We start from the raw sequence: 23,408 nt of genomic DNA, 5'->3' as shown, positions 1-23,408 counted from the left end.
TTTCCTCCTTGAAGGAGGTTCCACGTAGAATAAAAAGACGTTTATTAAGGACAAAGTTTGCAATATAAACGAAGAGACTATTTGGGATGGATGTGGTTTATACCTTCCTAAATATTCAGTCTGTCTGTCCTGGCATCATCTTTGAGGTTAATTTATAGGCCAGATCCTGTCAAGCAATACTGGCGTCCCGCAGGAAATGTCCTTCTCTTCATCGATGAAAAAGCAGTTAATTTCAGCAATCAGAACAGTGGGGTTTAAGAGGGAGTAAAGAAAAAAAAAGGAGAAAGCAACTAAAAGCCATTTCCCTCTATACCACAGTCCTCGGCATGAAACTGTTCACACCTTGAATTTCACAGCTTTGTCTCCACACAATGAGGTTTCTTGGAAACACTTTCTGTGTTATAATAATTAGTTTACAAAGGAAGCCAGTCATGAATAAGAGGATGCAATGAGACCCTCTGGTGCATACTCAAAGGTGAGGTGTTCAGGTGCTCACATAGACTCCAGTCCAGATTGCTGGGTCCCGCCAGGGAGAGTGAGGACTCTTCCATAGCAAGGCCCAGAGATGCAGCACCAACCCATTCACACCCAGGGACGTGCACCCTGGGAGCACTGCTCTGGAGTGTTCGATTTAGACTTTGCTGAGGGTTGGGCTGCTTGCAGTTAAAACACACAACATCAATCCTGTCAAATGCCATGCTGTTAGCTTTCCAGGGCTTGGCATCACACATACAAGTCACATCTATAAATTGAGAAAAATCTAGAATTAAACACAAAGCAAAACAGAGCAGAGCACAGGAAATAACTCATGTGATCCAGTGGGCTGGGGATTCCACTCTTTTCATTCTCAACAGTACCTTGAATGGTCTGTCCGGGCCCAGGGAACGGAAGCTTGCCCCCTCGAGATGCTTTGCAGCCTGTGGCCCCAGCCCGCTCAAGGACAGGTCTGGTTTTCCCCAGCAAACCTTGCCGGTTCATCTCAATAGCCACGAAACCTCTGCTTCTGAGCTACCGTGGCACCCCCCCCTCCTTCCCACGCCAATAATACATGACCACATTTGAGTCATGCGTTGCCGTGTAGAAGGGTCTTCATGTGCATTTCTCTCCATGACCCCCTGAAGTAGGGCATCATTACTCTCAAGATGCGATTGTAGACCCCAGTGCTCAGAGAGGTAAAAAGGTTTGCCCAGGAGGCAGAGCGGGAGAGCTTGGGCTGGCCTCTGAGCATGGATGCTCTGTCTGCCCTTGGCTGCAGGGACCTGGCTGGGTTTTGCCTGCTGAGGGCCCATCAAAGGCATTTCGCTGCCTTGAGGGCTGCCTCCCCCTGGCAAGCCCTCTTGTGTGCCATTCTCCAGGCAGGGCCCTCAGCAGGGCTCCCCGCCCTTTCTTACCTGTCCTCTTTACCCAGGACCAGTCACGGCACGAGATGGAGGAAGGACTGGGATGGGAAGGTGGACAGAGGGGCTGAAGGGAGGAGGTTAACGGCAGGGATACCTCAGCTCTGGGGAGCCAGACCCTCTTCTGGGGTAGCGGGTTCACGATAATAACAATACAACTCCACTTGTGTATGTGTTACAGTGGACAAAGCACTTTTCCGTACATTGTTTGGTTTCATTCTCCTCATTATTGGTGCTAGGAATGATAGTAGCTTATATGTGAATAGCAATTCGCAGTCTATGAAGCACTTTAACCCCAACCATTTCACTTAATCCTGCTAGCCACCATGTGAAGTATTCTATTCCCATTTTCCAGGTTAGCACACTGAGGCTCAGAGGTGCTAATTGGGTTACCCAGTGAGAGAGTGGCAGAAATAAACGAGATCCCCAGCCTTTTGCCTACAAGCCCAGGGCTTTCCCACCGCACCACAGCCGCTTCTGAGGATCAGGGGCCCTGTGACCAATCACCACACACTTCACTCATGGAGAAAGGTTTAGCAGCCTGAAGGCTGAGAAAACACAGTATCTGGACCCACTGGTGAGGGGTGTTGGAGTAGGGGCCCCAGGCTTCTGGCTGTGCAATAGCTTTCAATTGCCGGATGGCGGGGTGCAGTGTGAGGGCCCCGGTGGTGGAAGAGACTGTGGGCCGATTATCAATCAGTACAGATACACAGGTGCAAATCTCTTATCTGCAAATTTGAAATCCAAGAAGCAACATTTGTCGTTTCATTACTGACACGAGGCTATTTCTATGGCGTCTGCACTGTACTGCCTTTCTAAAACCCAGAAAGATTCTGAATCCTGGGACACACCCGGACCCGGTGATTTCAGATGTGGGGCTGTGAGTTTGCATTTCAGTATCTTAATGGCTGTACTGGGGCTGCACACACACCAGCACCACTGGCACCTGTTCCATCAGGGTCTCCAGTGCAGGGTGCCCATGGCGCTGTCCTCTCCCTTTGGGCCTTCACCTGGCCCTTCTAACCTTCCAGTCGGTGAGTCTCTTACCTCTGGCAACACTCTCCCCTTCTCCTTGTGCCCTGGGCTCTCTCCTGCTGCGTTTGAGGCATTCCCAGCCCTAACTCTCCCTGCTTAATAATGCCTGGTCTCCAAAGTCAACTTTCCCCACCGCTTCCCTCCTGCTTCTTTCCTTCAAAACCCCTCTTCATGGTCTGTGTGAAGAGAAAAATAATTGACTATGGTGATGTGCTAAGGGAAAAACAATGGCCTGAATGTAAATGACACCAATGTGTAAATGACTGATAGGCACCATCTCCTAAATGAGTATCTAATTGGTGCAATTTCAAGCAGTCTGATTACGTGAAGAATTCAGGTAGAGATTCTGTGCTGGAGACAAGAACCAGTGGCATCTCCCCTGCAACTCCCAACCCCCAAGGAATGTCCAGACTCCGGCGGGGAGGCCCCTGGCTCCCTGGGTGACGATGGCCCTGTCTCTTTGTCCGGACACTGTCCAGTTGGATGCACAGTAGCTTCCTGGGACCTACTGCTGGAAATGCCATCTCTGGCCTTCCTTTCTGTTCTTTCTGTAGACTCACTAGGAAAGGACAGTTGCCTCTTGGTATTGGGGTTGATCAGTGGAGTTTCATTTTCGGGTAGTGACCACTGCGGAATGGTGGCCTCTGGCCTGTTCACGAAGTATATATAGTTGTCTGCCAACAACTTCAGAAGAGTTAGAGTGAGTGATCTCTGCGAACATCCTTTCCTGGAAATTACTTGATGATTAATGGAGTGAATACTTAAGGGACAACGGTCCATGCAGATCAATATATAGATCTAAAATTCCTGAGAGGAGAGTTGATTTATGGAGGAAGGAAAACATACATCATACTTGGCAAATTTAAAATAGCTTGCTTCCTAGTGAATAGATGAAAAATTCATTTCTGCACTCCATCCTCTGAGCCCACTCAACCTGCTGTTGTATCAATTTTTAAGAAGCCTGACAAGATCCATACATTTTCTGATTTTTTCCAGGAAGTATTTTGGTTTCCACTCGGCACCAGAAAGGAGGGAGTCTTCAGGGAAGGGACCAAATGTGTAATTGCTGAACCAGCACTGCCTGGAGACACGGCTGAGCAGATGACCAGGGGACATGAGTGCACAACCCTCCCCCTGACTGAAAAGCCTACCTCTCGGGTTTGGCTGGGAATGCAGCCCTGTCAGCCAGGTTTGACTCAGCAGCCGGAGAAGGTACAGCAGAGTAGCGTATAGCTATGTCCAACCCTCTTTTCACCCTCTCTTCCAGTTCACGTTCACTATCATCATAGGGATTGCTGTGTACAAAGGGCTGTGGGGGTAGGGATGAGGTGACTAATCCTAACTGGTCAGGCAGGAGGCATCACTTAACTTGAGTCTTAATAGTGGAGATTTCCGGGCAGAAGAAAGGTCGTATTGCCAGGAGAGAAGAATATTCCAGGTCTTAGAGTGTCATGAGCGAGGGAAGAGAAGAGGAGGGGTATCGCAGAGAGCGCGAGGATGCCCCAGGTTTGCTGTGGGGAATGAAGAGGGCTGAGGCTGGTCAGGGGGTGGTTTAATCTGAACCAGAAGGCCATCTCCGAAGGTTTTCAAGTAAAAAAAAATAATTTTTACTTTCCTAGAATGAATTGACTAAATCCCTAATTTTATTTTTTTTTTTTAAATTTTTTTTTTCAACGTTTATTTATTTTTGGGACAGAGAGAGACAGAGCATGAACAGGGGAGGGGCAGAGAGAGAAGGAGACACAGAATCGGAAACAGGCTCCAGGCTCTGAGCCATCAGCCCAGAGCCCGATGCGGGGCTCGAACTCACAGACCGCGAGATCGTGACCTGGCTGAAGTCGGACGCTTAACCGACTGCGCCACCCAGGCGCCCCGTAAATCCCTAATTTTAAAAAAGTTTGTGTGAGAGAGAGCCTGAGAGGGTATGCTTTGAACACTGGATGCCAGTCCTAATATTGTAGTTGATTATTTATGATGTGAATTGTCCCCCCACCTCCCACCCTGCCAACACCATCCCATTTCTGATTGCTTCACCACTCCACAGAATAGCCACCAGAGAAGATGGGTCAGGGAGATAAAGGAAGGTGAACTGATGCTGATAAAACTCGTTACTTCTGGCCCGCTCATATTCCCAATGTGTTTGGGAGAAGCAGAAACCTGAGCGACCATGATTTCCCAAGTTAACTGGGCCTCCAGTTATTAATAGAGAAGAGAATGGGGGCAGGAGATGGAATTTGAAATGATGTTTCACTTTCCTCCTCTGACTGAGACACTCTTAGTTAACTGGAAGGAAGAGAAGTGAGTGTGTGTGTACATGCACGTGTGTGTGTAAAACAGGGGTCAAATCACAAAAGTTTACATATTGTTGGATGTATGTGTATAAACATATACACACTTTTATACTAATATCTGACATGCATATAGTATTTTACAAAGTGCTTTCACATCCATTAGCTTTCAAAATCTCCCCCCAAATCCTGTGGGCCATGTATTAGCAGTCTGTTTGAGATAAATTACCAGGAAGTTAACTAACTCAAGATCTTACAGGTATGAGAGAAGAACAGGGACCCTACCGTCCGGTCTAACACCAGTCACCTTTCTGCAAAATTTTTTTGAGACCTTACATCCTGAACTCAAAGTCAGGATATCTGGTTTTAGATCGGGACATGATACTGGAAACTGGAAGTCTACCAGAAACTCTGCAACATACTGTCATTGCAATTATACCCCAGCTGCCTTCATTATTACACTTTTTATGAGTGTCCTTTTTATGGTTCCTGCAATAAATCTTAAAAATACACAAAGAAGAAAGAGGGTAGGATAATTTTGATGCAAGTTTTGTAAAAAAAAATTTATTGCTTATGATACCATAATCATCATATTATATTACAGGCACTATTTTTTTTTAAATTCATGTTCTCTCCTCAAGGGGGATAAATTCATGCATTATCTCTAACAAGAAACAGAAGTAGGAATTATATATACCAGTATCATAAAATACATTGAACCACAGAGACTTATGATAAAGCAAGTAGAGGTTATTAAATCAAGCACAATTTGTTGTGTGCAGTGTCTTAGATCTGATTTTACAAAGAGAATGTCCCCAAAGGGGTAAGGCTCATAAATAAAAATAGAATTTAGAAGCAGACGGCAGACTAAAACCTCTAAATTCTCTCCTTAGATCATGTTATACCAAGTCTATATATTTGAATGGCATATGTTTCTTTCCTTGTAGATCTGCCTGCTCAGGATTGGGACATACAGGGTTCTGTCTTTAATTTTAACTGAAGGTCAGTATAATAATCAGCCACTTAACATCTGCTGCTGCATTTGTCCCGTTTATTATTCAGCACAAATTCTCTAAAGCTCCGAGTAAAGACTTCTTTTTCATATTTTATGCCAACAGAAATTTTGGTCCCCTGAGAACTGGTATTTCTGTTCCGATAAAACCACCAATTATGTTTTCCTTTTTTTTTTTTTTGCCTCATTGCCAAAAAGCTCAGAGGAACACCCTTGTCTCTTATGATTAGCATATTTGCATTTTCTCTTCGTTAGTTTCTGATCTTTCTATATTTATTTTATGAAGTCATTGCTGATGTCTTTTGTTGGGAGCTGCCTTGGGTCCTTTTGGAAAAGAGGCTTGACTATACAAGCACATCAATAAATGAGTAAAGCAAGCAAATTCTCTCCCCACCCAGACATTGCATTGCTGACATCTGAGCGTTCCCGATGATGGCCCTTTAGAACCTAGGCAGCGGTACCCAGCTGAGGGCTGACTTTCAGGGATGCGGCCACTGTTGAGGGCTCCGTGGGAGGAGCTGGAAGGAAAGGAGGCAGTAATGCTCTATGGGTGCTGCCATGGTTTGGCTGTTTGCAGCCATGGGTTTATGAACTTCCTGGTCCACACAGCCTTTCAAGAATGTGTGGCCTGGGGAATGGTGGGAAATGGGCCCCTGAGGGAGACGGCTCAGCAAGGCTGATGGACATCCTCAGCAAGGATGATTGCCCTCTCTCCACTAGGTGTGAGGTTATATTTGAGCTTTTTTCCCCTTTTTTCTGTGCGCATGCTAAGTAAGAGACAGGAAAGGAAAGAGGCTGTTTGCACAGAGAAGCAGCACAGCAAGGCATTTTTCTCTACCATGATCTAAGTGCGCTGGAACTACAATAGCAATGCCCCGTGTACGCCTTTATGGGCAATTAGACAGGCTATAAATGTGCGTCCTTCACCAAGGGGGACTGTCTCTCATTAAAATTTGACTTTAGTAAAGCAACTTTTTTCACAAAATACAAAATAGTGTAATACATTGTCTTTATTGTCTGACATTACAGATTAGTTTTACACTTTCCTTTTTTACAGACCGTGGGAAGGAAGGGTAAAACTGTGTCCAGCATTTTGCAAACGTTCGTTGTTACACACAAACACACACAATGAATAACAGGAAAGAGAATACAGAAGAATAAAAAGTACGTTGAAATTGGACAGGCTGTGGTTCTAATCGATCCATGGAAATGATGTGAAACTTCCTGGTGATACCAGCAAATGGGATATAGCGTCATACACGGTTTGGTACGTGCACCTGAAATTAAAGTTGCTGTTCTTTTGCTTCTGTTTTGTTATTGTTATGTTTCGAGTAGGCTACTCCCTCTCATGGCTCTGAACCGGACCACAGGGTCAGACACAGGGTTCCAGTTGAGCGACTACAGTTAGAGAATCACAGTGTTCCTGCTTCCAGAGAAGATGTATGCAAGGGCCTTGTGAACTCCCGGAGCGGAGAGGTTCTTGGTGATAAGTGAAGGGCTGAAAGTTACCCATTCTTTTGAGATTATTACGAACCAGTGGTAGGGATTCCGTTCTCAAGAACTAAACAATGGGAAATGAGCAGATACTGAGGACAGTGTTTGTCCTGGACTGAACCCATTTTGGTGACCAGGGGGGAACAGGGCTTAGTAATTATGCAATGAAAAGAGATGTAACTGGCTGACTTTTGTACAAAGAGGTCACACGCCTTTCCAGTAAAATGGAAACTGAACTAAATGAGAGGATGCAGAGAGGTTAGCTTGAGTGCTGTATGTAGCTTTAGTGGCCAGAGTGGGTGTCTCTGTTCAGAGAAGGGTCTGATCAATAACCCAGAAAAGCATGAGACTGGTTGGAAACTTAGACCCCTGGAGCTGTAAAAAGTCTCCAACACATTATGATTTTCTCCCCCTCTTCTAAAAGGTGTAATGGCTCTTCTTTTGATGCCCACAGTAGTAACAGTTATTAAAAAAAAAAAAAAAGCTAAATTTTATATGTCTCAATTCAAGCACTACATTGAAAAGGAAGCAAATTAGTATGATTTTTGTTCTCTTTCCAAACTGAAGCGTGAACAGACATTAGAGGCAAAAGCAATGGGAAAAACGGCAGGATGGCAGGCCCCTCCATAGTTAGTTAAGACCTGCAGTAGGGAACATAACTTACTCCCTGCTTCAGTTCTTCTTCCTACAGAAAGATTGAATCAATAACAGTTAGGTTACCCAGGGTTCCAGGCAGAATGCGTACACAGTGTGAGGGAATGCAAGATGGGGGAAACATCAACACGGCTTCGGTGGCGGCCTCTCCTACCTCAGTGACTTTAGTCCCAGGTCTATTTAGGTATGTGAGACTACAGACCATCTCATTCCTTCCTATGTCCATCCACCTTTCAACACGATCTATCCCTCTAGCCTGCTGTTTATACATCCCGATAGAACAGACTGTGCTGGGTTAGGCTAGGTCGATGCCAAGATGGCTGACAGTAAATAGAACCCCCCACCCCCACCCCATTGCTGTGGTGACAGAAGCTATAGGAATATAAGCAGTGGGCTATTTTCAAGGTTTCCTGTCATTCAGTGAAGGGAAAGATGAGATCGACCCTCTTCATTTGGTATATTTGAAAAGGAAAGCTGAAAGAGCTTTTCTGGATCATCAAATGAGACGACAGGGCAGAAACAGTGAGAGGCTATCCATTATCCAGTCCTGTCTCAATATATATAGTACAACAAAAACTGAGTTCTACACTTTACATGGCTAATATACTGAAAAGTAAATGTTGTTTAGTGAAGATAAAGCATTCCCAACACTGATGGCAGGAAAAGTTGTCTAAGGGAAAAAAAAAAAAAAAAGACCAAAGGAAACCAAAGAAGGAAGTGTTGCACTTATATGTAAGTGTGTGCCCAGTGCTAGGACACAGTAGGTTTCAACAAATATTTGTTAAATACATAAAAGAAAGATAGGAAGGAGGAAGGAAGAGAGAAAGAAAGCAATGAAAAAAGAAAAGAAAAAAAAGGAAAGACAGAAAAAGAGGAAGGGCGAAACAGTAAATGATGGTGTGTCGGGGATGCGAGGGATCCGGGGACTGAAAGGATGGACGTCTGTCTCACAGATGAGCTGCCCCAGGGACCGGGCAAGTTTCAGTATCAGTTCCCGCCTTTGGCATATCACAGTTCCAATCCGCAGTGGTTTCTGCTTGTCTACCTCAGGCGGGATGACCACCTAGCACTGACACCTCTCCTGGGCCGACTGTGGCCACGTGACCATAATTAGCCTACTTGTGACTTGACACGTGATTTAGTATATACTGAAGAAGGGGGTAGGGGTTTATGAAACGGAGAAGGCCACTTCCCAGTGAGACTAACAGGTTACAGCGCTCTGCAGAGGACTTCCCTAGATCATCTTATTAAACACTCTACCCGCAGAGAGCTAAGGGGGTATTCCTGTTTACAGTTCGTACTTGAGAGTCATGGAAGTTACGTGACTTGCTGCTAAAGCCTCACAGATGAGAGAAAATACTTCACTGAAATGATCAGTTAGTTACTCCTCTTAATAAAACTATAATCTCCAAAATTATGGCTATATCTTCATCTTGCAGAAGCATTAGCTTCTGCTCACTTTATTCAGAACTTCCGAAGCTATTAAATGTACAATATTCCTGAATAAATCCAGTTTTAGTACTTTCAAGGACATAGGAACTGGAAATAAGCCAAGAAGTTGTCCTATGAGGGTCCTCAGTAGTCTGGTTCCAGGAAATGGATAAGAATGAGCCTGATAACTGACTGCTATCATTGGACATATCTAAGAGAAGATCCTACATCTGGGACTGAAGCCGTATTTTGGGGAAAATCACATATAGTAATTGGAGAAATCATTGCACATTATGTGTGAACGATTTTTACAAATGCCATAGTCACAGGTCTAGGAAATGTTTATTTGAAATGTCTTACCTTTAGTAGCTTCATGAGACCTTCTAACTGGACCATTAGCTCTCTCCGGCTCTCCTGGAGAGCAGACATTCTCTGTTCCAGCTCGTCCTTGCGCTGTCTAAGAAAGAAGTAGTCATCATCAGAACAGCATTCAACCCACTGAGCTGATCACACTTCCAAGTCTTGTGACACTAGTAGACCACCAGAAAAAGGGCATCTCTGATCTCTGATGTGGTTTCCAGGCAGGGAAATGTCAAATGAACGAACAGTTATAGCTTGAGGTGTACATTTGTTTGTTAGAAGTCATACCAAAACACAGATGAATTAAAATCCTCTTGGATATACTCCCTCTTCTACCCTGAATTAACCAGTCAATGAAATCTTTTCTGAATGCTTAGTATGTCCTGGGCCTTGTGTGATGCCACTGGGCCCCTTAAGACAACAAACAGAAACCAAACTGTCACCGAAAAAGGTCAATCCCACAGATCTTCCAAAACCAAGGACGCTTCTGTAAATCTCAAAGGGCATACTGATTACCCTAGTATTTGGAAATTGGAGTTTGAAAGTTTATTTTTCATTTCTTCCATTCTTAGTATGCAATATGGTACCTTTCAGAGGTGAAATATTCATAGTACAGAGTTTTTATAGTCAACTGAAGTTTTCTGGTTTGGGTTTGACTTTATAGGAGTTCCTACAGAATTGTTCCAACTGAAAATAACCTATAAGATTTGTGTTTGTTTAATTTTGTTTGTTTTGCAGAACTTCTATTAAACTGTCAGCAAGAATGGAAACCACAAAGGACAATCTATACTCCATCATTTATATTGACACTGAGAGGTACCAAGAATATCTTTAAAAGAGGGAAAAGAAATGAAACAGTATGGAGAAGAATATTAATGGTTCGTATTTCTGATGTATGTGTGTACTTTTCAAGTCAATTTCAAATCTATTATTTCATGATCATTAGTGAATAATATACACAATTTTTTCCCCGTGCCCCAAAGGCTTCTGTCTGAGTTTGAGATATTGGAACTTATATTTTAAAAATGTGTGACTGCTTTAACCATGTGTTAATGTATGAATGGATGTGCCTAGTCTCAATGGCACAGGCATAAGATTAAGTGGCACTGTAGCAGAGACTCTGAAATGAAAAACTGACAGTATGAAAATGTCACACTGACTTAGGTCAATGACTCATCCAATTGAAAGATATTTTGGGGGAGCACAGGTTATGGATATAAATGAAACATTCCTAATTTGCTTTGATTCAGGTTTCTCTAATGAATTATGAATTTAAAATTTATAAACATCCCTCAACGCTTTTTGAATATATTTATATTTTTGGCTTTTATTGCCATCCAAGGCTTACTTACTCCCAGAACATTCCTTCCTTTTTCTTTTACGATTGCCTCTTTTCTGAATCCTGAAGGACAAGGAACATCATGATTTTATAGATTTTAATGGTATCTTATTTTAGTCTTTGTCTTCCCGGGCTGCAACATTCTAATTTTGAAAGTCTTAACTCCATTCAAAAATATTCGTCAATGACAAATCCACTAGCTGTTTTATCTTTGACCTTGTCTGCACATGGTGTCCCAAATATATCCATGGTAGGGGTTGGTAGAAGGATAGATAATGTTTCTGACGTATTTCCAGTGTTCTTCTAGATACCGTTTTGTAATTTTTGGACTTTTGGTCATAGGAGCACTTTGCGAAGAGGGTTGCAGTAAATTCTAATATTGTAGGTAAAAAATACTAAGGTAGGCATCTAAAAACTATGCGGAAAAGTTAACTGGTATTAATTTAGAATTAATCAACAATTAAAAAAACTTGTACAGTTTTCTTGTAAGTCGTAATCTTTCAAAACATGACATCTACTCTTTCATGCATTGATTAAATTCAATTAAAAGAATTTCACGGGGCGCCTGGGTGGCCTAGTTGGTTGAGCGTCCAACTTGGGCTCAGGTCATGATCTCGCGGTTTGTGAGTTTGGGCCCCTCATCAGGCTCTGTGCTGACAGCTCAGAGCCTGGAGCCTGCTCCGGATTCTGTGTCTCCCTCTCTCTCTGTCCCTCCCCTGCTCGTACTCTGTCTCTGTCTCTCTCAGGAATGAATAAACATTAAAAAAAAATTAAAAAAAAAAAGAATTTCATGTAATAATGTCTTTATTTAATCTTCTCTATAAGTGGCTACCAAATGTGGGTCTGATTAACAAATTTGTGGTGTAGCTTCCATGGTTCCAAGTGGGAACAAGAAAACAAGGACTAAGTAGTGATTTTATTTTCATAAAGCTAAATGTATACCTCTGTAAAAGGAATGTCTTTTATTTTGAGATTCTGCCTGATAATTTCTAATTTTGCGTGTGTTTTTTAAATAATATATATGATATATATATATATTTTAATGTTTATTTTTGAGAGAGATAGATGGAGTGTGAGTGGGGGAGGGGCAGAGAGAGAGGGAGACACAGAATCTGAAGCAGGTTCCAGGCTCCGAGCTGTCAGCACAGAGACTGATGTGGGGCTTAAACTCACCAGCCGTGAGATCATGACCTGAGCTGAAGTTGAATGCTTGACCGACTGACGGAACCCCCCAGGTGCCCCTTGAATGTACCTTAAAACCTATTTTCTCTTAGGACAATATTGGGACAACAGGCAAAATTTTAATATAGATCATATATGAGACAATAATATCAGCTTTTCTGCATTTGATGATGGTGCCATGGTTATGTAAGACAATACATTTTTACATAGGAAACATACACAGTAATACTTAGTGGTAAAGGGTTATGATGTCTGCAACTTACTCTCAAAATGACTCATCAAAAATATGTATGCTATATATATACATATATGCATATATATATATACATATATACATATATATATATATATAAACATATAGGGAGATAGAGAAGGGTGTAGTAATATGTTTGTTATCTCTAGGTGAAGTATATAAGGACATCCATTGTGATTTTCTTACAACTCTTAAATTTTTTCAAAATAAAAAGTTAAAAAAATATACTGTCATTCATGAAACTGTTGTGATAAGAGATGATGGTAATTTTAAAAATATATCCCTATAGGGGTGACTTAGTCAACTGAGCATCCAGCTGTTGGTTTTGGCTCAGGTCATGATCTCACAGTTCATGACTTGGAGCCTTGCGTCGGGCTCCATGCTGACAGTGCAGAGCCTGCTTGGGATTCTCTCTCTCCCTCTCTTTCTGCTCCCTCCCCTGCCCTCTCTCTCTGCCCCACCCCTGCTCTCTCTCTCAAAATAAATAAATAAACTTAAAAAAATGTATCATCATATGGTAAAACAAAAAGTATTCAGCTTTATGTTATTTCCCAAAAATAATTTAAAAATTAAGCTGGTCTATTAAATTCAACTCTGGAAACCACTGACTTACACCAGAGGTTACACTTTCATTTTTAATTAATAGAACACAAAGTTACCTTAATTAGCAAGTTGTTGTTGTTGTTGTTGTTGTTGTTTTACATTTCATTTATTTTTGATAGAGAGAGACAGAGCATGAGCAGAGGAGGGACAGAGAGAGAGGGAGACATAGAATCTGAAACAGGCTCCAGGCTCTGAGCTGTCAGTACAGAGCCCAACGTGGGGCCCGAACTCACAAACCGTGAGATCATGACCTGAGCTGAAGTCGGATGCTTAACCGACTGAGCCACCCAGGCGCCCCGCAAGTTTTCTTGAAAAATAATTTTATACACATTGAAAAGAATGTAATTTCGGGGGTATAAAATAAAGTGTTTATTTTTTTTGCAAGGTATAGATATGGAAATTATACTTTTTTTCCTCTTTGAGATTTGTGGTGTGAAGTTAGTTCCTTCACAGTTTTAAATAAATGTTTTATCCTAGAAGATGGTATTGTCTTTGCAAACACAGTTCTTTAGCTATCTCTTAATCGTTTTGCAGCTTATCCATTCATGCCATCCATCTGGCACTTTTAAGACACTGTAAATAAAATAATGAGTAGGATACAGTTTTTGTCCTTGAGCGAAAGAGGAGGAGAAAGAAGTTCAAGACGATGATGGTGAGCGTACAATAAAAATATGAACAAATTGCTGCACTTCAGTGGTAACACTGAAGAAGACGTCCAGTTCCATATGGTGGTAAAAATTTAAGGAAGGCTTGCTAGATAACCTTGCAAAACTCCCTCCAAAACTCCACCCAGTGTAGAAAAGGAAAGACCTCAGGAACTATGTGGAATGTTCCAGACCTTTCTCTGCTTTATCGGTGCCTCTTGGTTGCCTGTATTCTTGAAGTTACTAGTAAATCTCCATGCTGGAGTAAGATCTCTGATTCATGTGAACCTGACTTTACATTGTAATCTGCTGTGTGGACTGGACATGCAGTTCTTCCCCCTTCTATGGCTTCTATTGTCGGATTAACAGCAATATCCTTGAGAAGGTCTGTAAGGCCACACAGTGTCACCGTCTACCCCTACCTACATGGTCAGCTCTGTCTCTTTCCGTACACCCTTTCATTCACTGCATTCTAGGTCTAGAGACCTTTCATTTCCTAAAAAAGAGCCACATTTGCTCCTGCCATTTGGTTTTTGGACCTATGGCCTCTATCTTCCAGGAGACCCTTTTACTGCTGTTTTAGCCCCTCTGCCACCCTTAATCCCCGTTCCCATTCATCCTTCATCCTTCAACTCAAACAATCCCTCTTCATGGTAACCTTCTTTGACCACAGTGAAGGGCAGGTTGGATTATAATGTCTCTATTTATTTTCTCAAAAAACCAACTCTTGGTTTCATTGATCTGCTCTACAGTTTTTTTAGATTCTATATTGTTTATTTCTGCTCTGATCTTTATTATTATAATGTCTCTATTTAAAAGCAAGACTCCTAATAGTCCTTATCTCAGTTTGTAATTATATTCTCATTTGTGTGCTTATTTGATGTATGTCATTTTCCTACTGGACTACACATTCTGTGGGACCAGGACAGTATCTTTTTCAATTCAACTGTGGGCATCCTGCGTTTTAGAAATATTTGCTGAATGAACTAAATGAATAATAAAATGAGGGATGATAAATCTGATAGTAGTGTAGATGGGTCAGGGGCCAGGAATCAATTAAGTGAGTAATAACAGTCCAGCAGGAGATAACTAAGACCCAAGAAAAGGAGACGGAATCCACATGTGCTACTCATTGTGTGGGATCTTGGGCAAATTATTTAACTTCTGTGAATCTCAGTTTCCCTATCTATAAAAAGAGTACAATAATAGTGTCTATCTCCTGGGTTTGTTACAGCAATTACCCAGGACAGTGTATTATAGAGTTTAGTGCCTAGGGAGCATCAGATTAGCACACGGAAATGCCTATCATATAACCCCACTTGGTTGTCAGATCTGGGTTGCAAACTTGGCTTTCAGCTTTCTTGTGGCTGATGTAAAAAGGAAAATATGATTATTTAGAAAGGTCATAGTGCTCTTAAGATAAAAATGAACTGCATTAATGAAAAGCTGAGCTCTGCTCCTGTCTCCCCTCGTCCATTCCCCAGCTGAAAGAAATTTCCCTGTTGGTTTCTCAATAAGAGGCACCAGAAGGTTGTAATGGACGGAGAAGATCTCTGTCCAAGGAGTTCCTGTGGCTGCTGCATGTGGCCACTCCTCAGTGTGAACAAAGGCCAAAGTAACTGCGCAAGAAGCCATTGTTTTGGAGTCTGAAACTACTAAAGGATAAAAGTTAGAATACCCAAAGCAAGTTTCTTGACCTAGGATGTCAGGGTATCTGTGAAATCTCCAAGTCATGAAAATGCTTACCAGAGAATTAATGGCTTATAAGGATCTAGAGAAATTCCTTCTTATGCTCTAATGATGAGAAGGGCATTCCTTCTTCTTCCAGGTAGAAGAAATGTGTAGAATATGGAGGCAGTTGGGAGTTAGGTGTCTCGGGCCTCAAGCCTCTAGCTTCAGGCGTGGGCCACCGGCTGACAGGGAGCACCCAAAACACTGAAGTTTTTCACAGAGACAGACTCCTTAGCATGGGTTTGGGCCCACAAGTCAGGGCCAGGAGGGTGGTTAGAACTATCAGTCTATTCCAAGATCGCAACGCCAAGGAGGGAAGATGTATCAGTTGGAAAACTATCATCAGTGACCCAGGCACATCAAGAAGCCTTCCTGGACGGCATCACCCAAACGGAACCAACTACTTTCGAAAGCAAATGGTAACAGGTGATCTGATGAAAATGTTTATGAAAAATTCCTAGTCATCATCCCTCCAACAGAGAATGGGACACTCAACGGAAGAGGCATAAAGAACATTTCAGGAGACAAGGTACCTAGATGTGGAGATGAATGATCACTCCATTTCCAAATTGGTTTATTCTGTTATGTTTCTGTGTAAGTTCGACTCACAGCTTGTCAGCTGGGAGGGCCTACATAGTCCTAGTAGGCAAGTTTTCTTTCGAGCAGGCATTTACTTTTATATGCCTTTGAGGATAATGATATAGAATGTCACCTTTTCCTTCTTTCCACTTTCATCCCACCTGGGTGACATGTAGTAGAACATGCAAGGACTTCTAATACCTCTCCCTGAAGAAAGGACCAGAGAATATAGTTTGAAAAGGAAGGATTTCTGTTTCTTCCACTAAATTCTTTAGTTATTCGAAAGTATGACATGATCCTTTCACATCAAGCAGCCCCCACAAGTTGCCGGTTCCATAGATCTCCTTTCCATAACTCATGCCTTTGGTGGCTCTGCCGTCTAGGCAGGTGCACGGGCCTGGAGAGAGGGAGAATGGGGCCTCCTGAGAGCAGGCAGGGCTTGCAGCCTGGGCCAGATGTGCTGTGGTGCCTCGTCATGCATGTGTCTGAAGAGCAGGGCTGGGATGGAACCCCCGGAAACATCCATGACTACAATCAACAGAAACTTGGTAAAATCCAAACATAACCATCCAGAACCTGCTTAATTTAGTCATTTTTTTCTGGAAGAAGTTAATGTCGCTCTAATGATGACAAGGGTTTCTGAGAAGAGGCATCTGTACTTGCTATAAAAAGCGTCCCTCAGAGTAAGATATACCTGGAATCTGGCACTGAAACTGGAAGATGGAAAGAATGTCATATCTGCTAACAACTAAAAGTGCCTTGTGAAATAGGACATTCCTATGAAGCAATGCCTTTGAATTTATGTTTGTGCTGTTTGCTACACACTTAGGTTTGAGTATGTGTCATATTTCAAGGCATGGTGCTAAGCCGGTCTGAGGTGAAGCCCACCGCCACCTCCCAGCCTTTTGCACATGAGCACAGCATGTGCTATTCTCTACCTTCCTGACTCCGAAAAGTGCACTGAAATTCAAGGGTGGAACCTTCTAAGGGCCTTTCAGACTCAAATGTCTTATGGTGTCGGACTAGACAACAGCAGGTGTTTTAATTCATTAGCAGAACAAGAAGGTATGAGGTCTATTTTTTAAGGTCTGCATGTGAAGCTTTTACGGACCAAGATTGAGAGAAAATCAGACTCCTTTTTTGTGGGTTACAGGTAAATTTTTAAATGTAAAAGCCTGTGATGTTTATTTAGCTGTTTCTGTGTTTGTTGCGTTGATCACTTGTATCATAAACACATTGTCGATAGTGCAAATAACTAGAAAGAGCTGAGTTCAAATTCTTTTCAGTGAGAGATTTTGTTTGTAAAGAATGCTGTTTCCCCTTCACTGTGTCAAATGAAAAAATAAAATATACACAGCATCTCCTTAAAACCCCCAAATCTCAGTCAATAGGCCTGTGCTATTAAAAAAGAAACAGGGGTGTCTGGGGGGCTCGGTCAGTTAAGTGTCTGACTTCAGCTCAGGTCATGATCTCATGGTTTGTGAGTCTGAGCCCCATGGTGGGCTCTGTGCTCACAGCTCAGAGCCTGGAGCCTGCTTTAGATTCTGTGTCTCCCCCTCTCTCTCTGCACCACCCCCCACTCTCTCTCCCTCAAAAATAAATAAACATTAAATTTTTTTTTTTAAAAAAAAGAAACAGCAAGCATGTCAGCAGCTATGGTGGCTAAGGACTGTTTTCTGGCTGGACGCCATTAGACTTTTGGAAGATCCCAGTCACTTGCATTTCCCAAGAGGCCTTGGGCTCCTCTCTTACCTGAGGAGCCGGAGTTCTGCCAGCAGAGTGGGGTTTTGCTGTGCCTTCTCTGGAGTGGGCTGAGAAGCTTGTTCATGCTCTAGCCGCAGCCTCTGGATCTCCTGTAAGATTTCTCTTGGGAGAGAGGAAGAAGGTAAGAAACTAGGGTCAGTTAACTTCCAGGATATCCAGGATGCTAACATCCGAGGGGGGCGGTCACCCTATGTTTGGGAGCAGAAGAAAGTCTCACTAACCAACAGTGTTTATGAGGGACTGGCTGTAGCTAGATGGGTGCTACGGACAGCGGAAGGCTGACCTCAGCCCCAGCACATTCAAACTCTACAGTATGTTGTTGGAGACTTCAAGCTGAGTGTTCTCACCAGGACCTGATAATCGGTCTACTATGTAACATAATACTGCGGTAACGTGTTCAACTTTGAAAAGTGTGCTGCTTAGGAGCAAAAATATATCTTCCGATTATTTCTGATCACAGCCTGACACTATCAAGTCATTGCAGCTACCGGCTAAGAGGTGCTTGGAGGGAAAACAGGATAAATGGTGCTCATTTCACAAAACTAAATAACCCCATTCTCTCACCGGGAATGACATTCCCCTCACTGAATTTATCGGAGAAGCCCCCGGTTAGGCCAAAAAATTTTTTCTTATTCTTACCATTTTCAGCCTCAACAATGGATCTCAATGAGGGTAGCCTTGGAAGGAAAGTGCTTTTAAAAGGATTCACTGTAATTGAGTGTGTGACATAAGAGTGCTATTGACGTGACCCCTGTCAGGGGTGAGATGTGTCAGTCTGTTATTGATGTCGGAGCCTGGGCTGCCCCGCACTGAGGTGAACATTAGGCCGCCATAAAGGATAGGTGACCTATGCAAGGCAAATTATCCCTAAGTGAGTTTGAAGCCATTAAGCAAGGTTACAAGACACATATTCTTGGGGGAGGGGTCAGTCTTCCATCCAGCAAAACGCACAAGAGACAGACAATAAGAACAACGCACTAAGGAATAAGGAATGGAAGGTGAACTTGGTGAGCAAGGGTGATGGCTTTCCATCCGAAAGGCTGATTTACAACTGCCTGCTTCATAAACACACCAGCATTAAGAAGCTCATTATTAGTTACTACCTCTCTCACCGGTATAGTGAGGAGACTGAACTATAATTCAGGGGTTTTCCACCTTTTTCTGTCCCCCTTTGGCATTCCCTGGTGGAAAACTTTAAGACAAATTTTCTATGGAAACTCAATACGTCAAATGGTTAAAAGGGAGCCTGTTCTGGTGAAAGAAAGCCCTGTGCCGCAAGCCCTTCTTCCCCTTCTTCAGACCTCTATAGAGACCCCAGGTCCCACAGGGCCTGAAAATCAGTAAAGCTGAGATTTCGAAGTTCTCCGCCAGGACTAACATCCTGACATTCTATGACTCCCACTTGTTCTCCTTGTCAGTTCCAAGGACAGAACCATGATGCAGCATTTAGCTTAAGGAAGGAAAAGAGAGAAGCAGCTCTGACAAGAAAAATTATGGTAAGATCTGTAAAGAGTACTGAGTTCTTAGCCTCTCCCCAGGAACTATGCTCTCCTCTTTAATCTTCTTTTATTGAATCCTCATAAAAATTGTATATAGATCCTGCTATTATCTGTTTCACGAATAAGGAAATCAAAGCACAGGCCAGTTAAAAGACTTGCCCAAGTTCAATAACAAGTAGGTGGTAGAGGTGATTTAAACCCAGGCGGTTAGCTCCAGAGGCCATGGATATCTGACTCCCTCTGTCTTTGGTGTTTGCTCTGACAGGTTTAGCCTATGCAGGCTGTGATTTATGTCATATAAAGAGTACTGCTACTCCTAATACCAATCCCAATTAGTTCTTCCAAGAGTGCTATGAGGAAGCATTATCTTCTAACGATCACGGCTGAAAAGTCCATGAATCACCCAGAGTAGTCATGGAGTGAAGTGAGGAACTCTAACCTCTCCTGAAACTCAGAGATCTGATTAGTGGGTTCATTGTCACCTTGGAGACCATGGGATTCCTAGGGCGAATTCCTACAGTGCAGAAGTTGACCTGGATAAGCTTCTGGGATGTGGTTCTGGGGTCCTTGGAGGGCATGAAGCCACCGGTTTAGACAAATGAGTTCAGGATGGACTAGATGCTCTTCAGGCATGGTGTGGGGATCTCTGTGGGCCACGAAAGGACTAAGAGACAGGACAAACTTCTCTTTCTGCCATCTCTTCTCATTCCCATTTCTTTATTCTCTCTCTGGTCCTACAAACACGCATTCAGAGTACAACATCCAGAAACGTCTTGGAAACAAGCAGTAAGACTGGTAGCACAGCATAGCTGGGGCCATTGGAACATCCATGGTGCTCCTAGCTGATTCTGGAATTCCACATGGGGGCCGATGTCACTGGGGTATTTCCTTAAAGGAGGTCCTGATTTCACCTCATGCTGAGTGGAAGCAGAGGATTTGAAGGGAAAATAAAGTGCTTTGGAGAGGTAGGAGAGCAGGTAAACACTGCAACCAAGGTAAGGTATTTGTGGGCTTGAGATTTTTCACTGTAGTCTTTTTCTCTTTCCAAGAACAGGAAAATATGCCAACCAAGTCTGAACCTTCTTTTTAATTTTTATCATAGAACGTTAAAAAACGCTTTGACCATTTATCCCTAAATTCTCATGTCAAACTCTATAGGCATGAAACAAGGATCAGGACCTCCTCCTTTATTCAGTTTGATCTCAGAAGTGACATCAGTGTTTAAGAATGGGATTCAGTGGGGGCGCCTGGGTGCCTCGGTTGGTTAAGCATCCGACTTCCGCTCGGGTCATGATCTCATGGCTCATGAGTTCAAGCCCGTCCGTGCTGACAGCTCAGAGCCTGGAGCCTGCTTTGGATTCTATGTCTCCCTCTTTATCTCTGCCCCTCCCCTACTCATGCTCTGTTTCTCTGTCTCTCTCAAACATAAACATTAAAAAAATTTAAAAAAGATTGGGATTCAGTGTTAAGACAGTTTGGTGCTCTTCTCAGAGATCTAGAATGTACACATTGCTCCCATGTTGGACCTACTCAGTATTGAGTTTGAGATCTAACTCTGAAATTAATTATTTTTCTCACTCAGTATATATTTACTGAGCTTCTGCAACATCCTAACCATGGGCCTAGGACCCAGAGGCCCTTTGGCATGGCCTCTGTTCTCAAAGAACTTCCATTTCAGTCAGGGAAGAAGGAAACAGACACATAGATGCAATTATTTCAGATAATGATGTCTCACACGCATACCAGGAGCTGTGATAGAGAGCGGTTCCTGGTGCAGGAGGTAGTGGGAACGATTCGACGGGAGGACTTGTGAGGTAAGACCTGAATGATGAGAAGGGCCTGCCCATGCAGCGACCCTAAGGAAGAGCGCCCTAAACTGAGAGAACAGCTAGTACACAGGCTGCAAGGAAAGAGGTGAGCAGGAGCACACTGAGCAGGATTTGCGGAGGCTGGCAAGGTAGGCAGGCATCAGCCCAGGTTAGACCTTGCAGACCACAGTAAGAAGGGTAGGTTTCAGTCGAAGTGTGACAGAAACCCATCAGAGGGTTTTGAACATAAAATAACATGATATGACTTGTGTTTTACACAGTGACAGGTTGGGCTGCTGCTAATGGTGGAAACGGAGTGGACAGTCTGGGATATGTTGTGGGGGTCGGCTGAGAATCAGTCTGTGTCGAATAGACAGAGTCCTGCTGATGGACTTGGGCATGGAGGTGTTTGGCTCCAACAACTGGGGGACAGTGGTGTCAGCCCAAATGCCTGATTTGCTTATTTAAAAGTTTATTTATCTTGAGAGAGAGGAAGAGAGAGCACAAGCAGGGTAGGGGCAGAGAGAGAGGGAGAGGGGATCCTAAGCAGGCTCTACTCTGCCAGCGCGGAGCCCGACGTGGGGCTAGAACTCACAAACCGTGAGATCATGAGCTGAGCCAAAACCACGAGTCGGACGCTAACCGACTGAGTCACCCAGGCGACTTCCAAATGCCTCTTTTAGAAGAGCCTTCTGTTTGTCTCTGGGTGGCACTCAGGAGGGCCCTTCTGAATGAGACAGCTCCTTAACAAAAACAGGCGTGTTGGGGCACCAGGGTGGCTCAGCGAGTTAAGCGTCCTACTCTTAATTTTGGCTCAGGTCATGATCTCACAGTTGGTGAGGTAGAGCCCCAAGTTGGGGCTGCTTGGTTTTCTCTCTCCCCTCTCCCTCTGCCCCACCCTCTGCTCCCACTCTCTCTCTTTCTCTCACAATAAATAAACTTTCAACAAAAACAAGCACGTCAGTAAAAGGGAAATGATACTGTCTAGAGAGGAAACATTAATTGCACTGATATCTCAGAACTGTATGTATGTTTTCTCATGAAGCTTTTGAAGATCTAAAATCTAAAGACGAGCTTCTCAGACGCCAATATCACTGACTAAAGACATCGTCCTTTAAATATGCATACAGCTGAAACACCTGGATATTTTAAAGCATACTATAAGTTTCCAGTGAACACACACTCTGATCAAAAAAGCCAGCATGTCTAAAAAGCCTTACCTGTTCTTGTTTTCTAGCTCTGCGATCAGCTGCCTCTGTTGCTTATTCGCATCAATGGTGAAGGAGATGTCAGGAGCACTTCTCTGCTGCGTCGGCTGCTGTAAAACATGTGGTTTATGCTGTTTAACATTGGGAATGGAAACCCACATGTGTGTGAGGAGACAGGAATCATGAGATATGCAGACAGGAAAGAAAAAAAACTATTTCTATCAAAACAGGAAAAGCAAGTACATGAAATTGCCATTCATCTCCTAAGGACCGACTTCTCTGTGAATCTGGGGGGGACGCCTCTGCGAGCAGAAGCAGAACAGAATTCTCTGGCAGGCAAACACACAAAACATAGAAGACATAGTCTTGTAGCTTTCTGACTTGAAGTCTTTGGGAGCGATTTCATTCTTGCTGTGCTGTCCCCACTGTGACAGTTCTCTCAGTGTAGGTGGGTGTAAAAAATACTTCCCTGTTGAGATACCTCTCTAGAATTACTGTTCAATCACTGTAACGCACAATAAAAAAATTTCACGGTTTGAAAATCACAGTTAATAGGATTTTCTTTTCTTCTTTTGGTCAACATACTTATTAGGATTTCTTTATTCATGTATGTAATTTTACATTAATGGATATATACATCCTTTCTCCACATTGATGGCATAACACTCATCACTCCTGGTCATGTTTTAACAACTAGTGTATATGCAGTCACAGCTTTCTCCTCTCTCTCTCTCTCTCTCTCTATATATATATATGTATATATACACACATACACAGAAATTAATCTTAACAAATTATATATATGCAAATTTCCCTGACTAAATACACATACATATATACACATATATAAATACGGCCTATGATTATATGTAAATACATATATACATATGTATATTTATAGACGTATTTTTTGTTGTAAAATCAAAGTATTATTGTATCAAATGAGTTCTTTTACACAATACATTGATAATAATTACAAGAGGATTTAAAAATTTTTTTTTAACATTTATTTAATTTTTGAGAGACAGAGAGAGACATAGTGTGAGTAGGAGAGGGGCAGAGAAAGAGGGAGTCACAGATTCCAAAGCCTGACTCGGGACTCAAACTCATGAACTGTGAGATCATGA

The 23,408-nt window shown here is 42.8% G+C and overlaps 1 protein-coding gene and 1 long non-coding RNA gene across 15 annotated transcripts in view; one reads left to right on the top strand and one right to left on the bottom strand.

The window, feature by feature from the left end:
• DTNA (dystrobrevin alpha) overlaps nucleotides 1-23,408 on the bottom strand; it is a 367,519-nt gene that overhangs the window by 16,763 nt on the left and 327,348 nt on the right. For 10 of the 14 annotated variants that reach the window (XM_047828276.1, XM_047828275.1, XM_047828279.1 and 7 more), the window contains 3 exons: nucleotides 22,294-22,391; nucleotides 17,755-17,868; nucleotides 9,672-9,768 (listed from right to left, as the gene is read on the bottom strand). In XM_047828276.1, coding sequence (XP_047684232.1) covers nucleotides 9,672-9,768; nucleotides 17,755-17,868; nucleotides 22,294-22,391 — 309 coding nt within the window. Of the gene's footprint in view, nucleotides 1-6,506; nucleotides 7,912-9,671; nucleotides 9,769-16,134; nucleotides 16,210-17,754; nucleotides 17,869-22,293; nucleotides 22,392-23,408 lie in introns of those variants that run through there. The other 4 variants (XM_047828285.1, XM_047828287.1, XM_047828286.1 and 1 more) reach the window with 3 other exon arrangements.
• LOC125149385 (uncharacterized) lies at nucleotides 7,980-22,398 on the top strand. The gene is made up of 3 exons (XR_007145908.1): nucleotides 7,980-8,064; nucleotides 10,410-10,549; nucleotides 22,311-22,398. It is a non-coding gene; the product is annotated as an uncharacterized LOC125149385 (long non-coding RNA).

Source organism: Prionailurus viverrinus, chromosome D3 (assembly GCF_022837055.1).
Source record: "Prionailurus viverrinus isolate Anna chromosome D3, UM_Priviv_1.0, whole genome shotgun sequence".
Taxonomy (NCBI): Eukaryota; Metazoa; Chordata; class Mammalia; order Carnivora; family Felidae; genus Prionailurus; species Prionailurus viverrinus.
The sequence above is the reverse complement of the archived record's forward strand: the minus strand, read 5'-3'. Positions and strand labels throughout refer to the sequence as shown.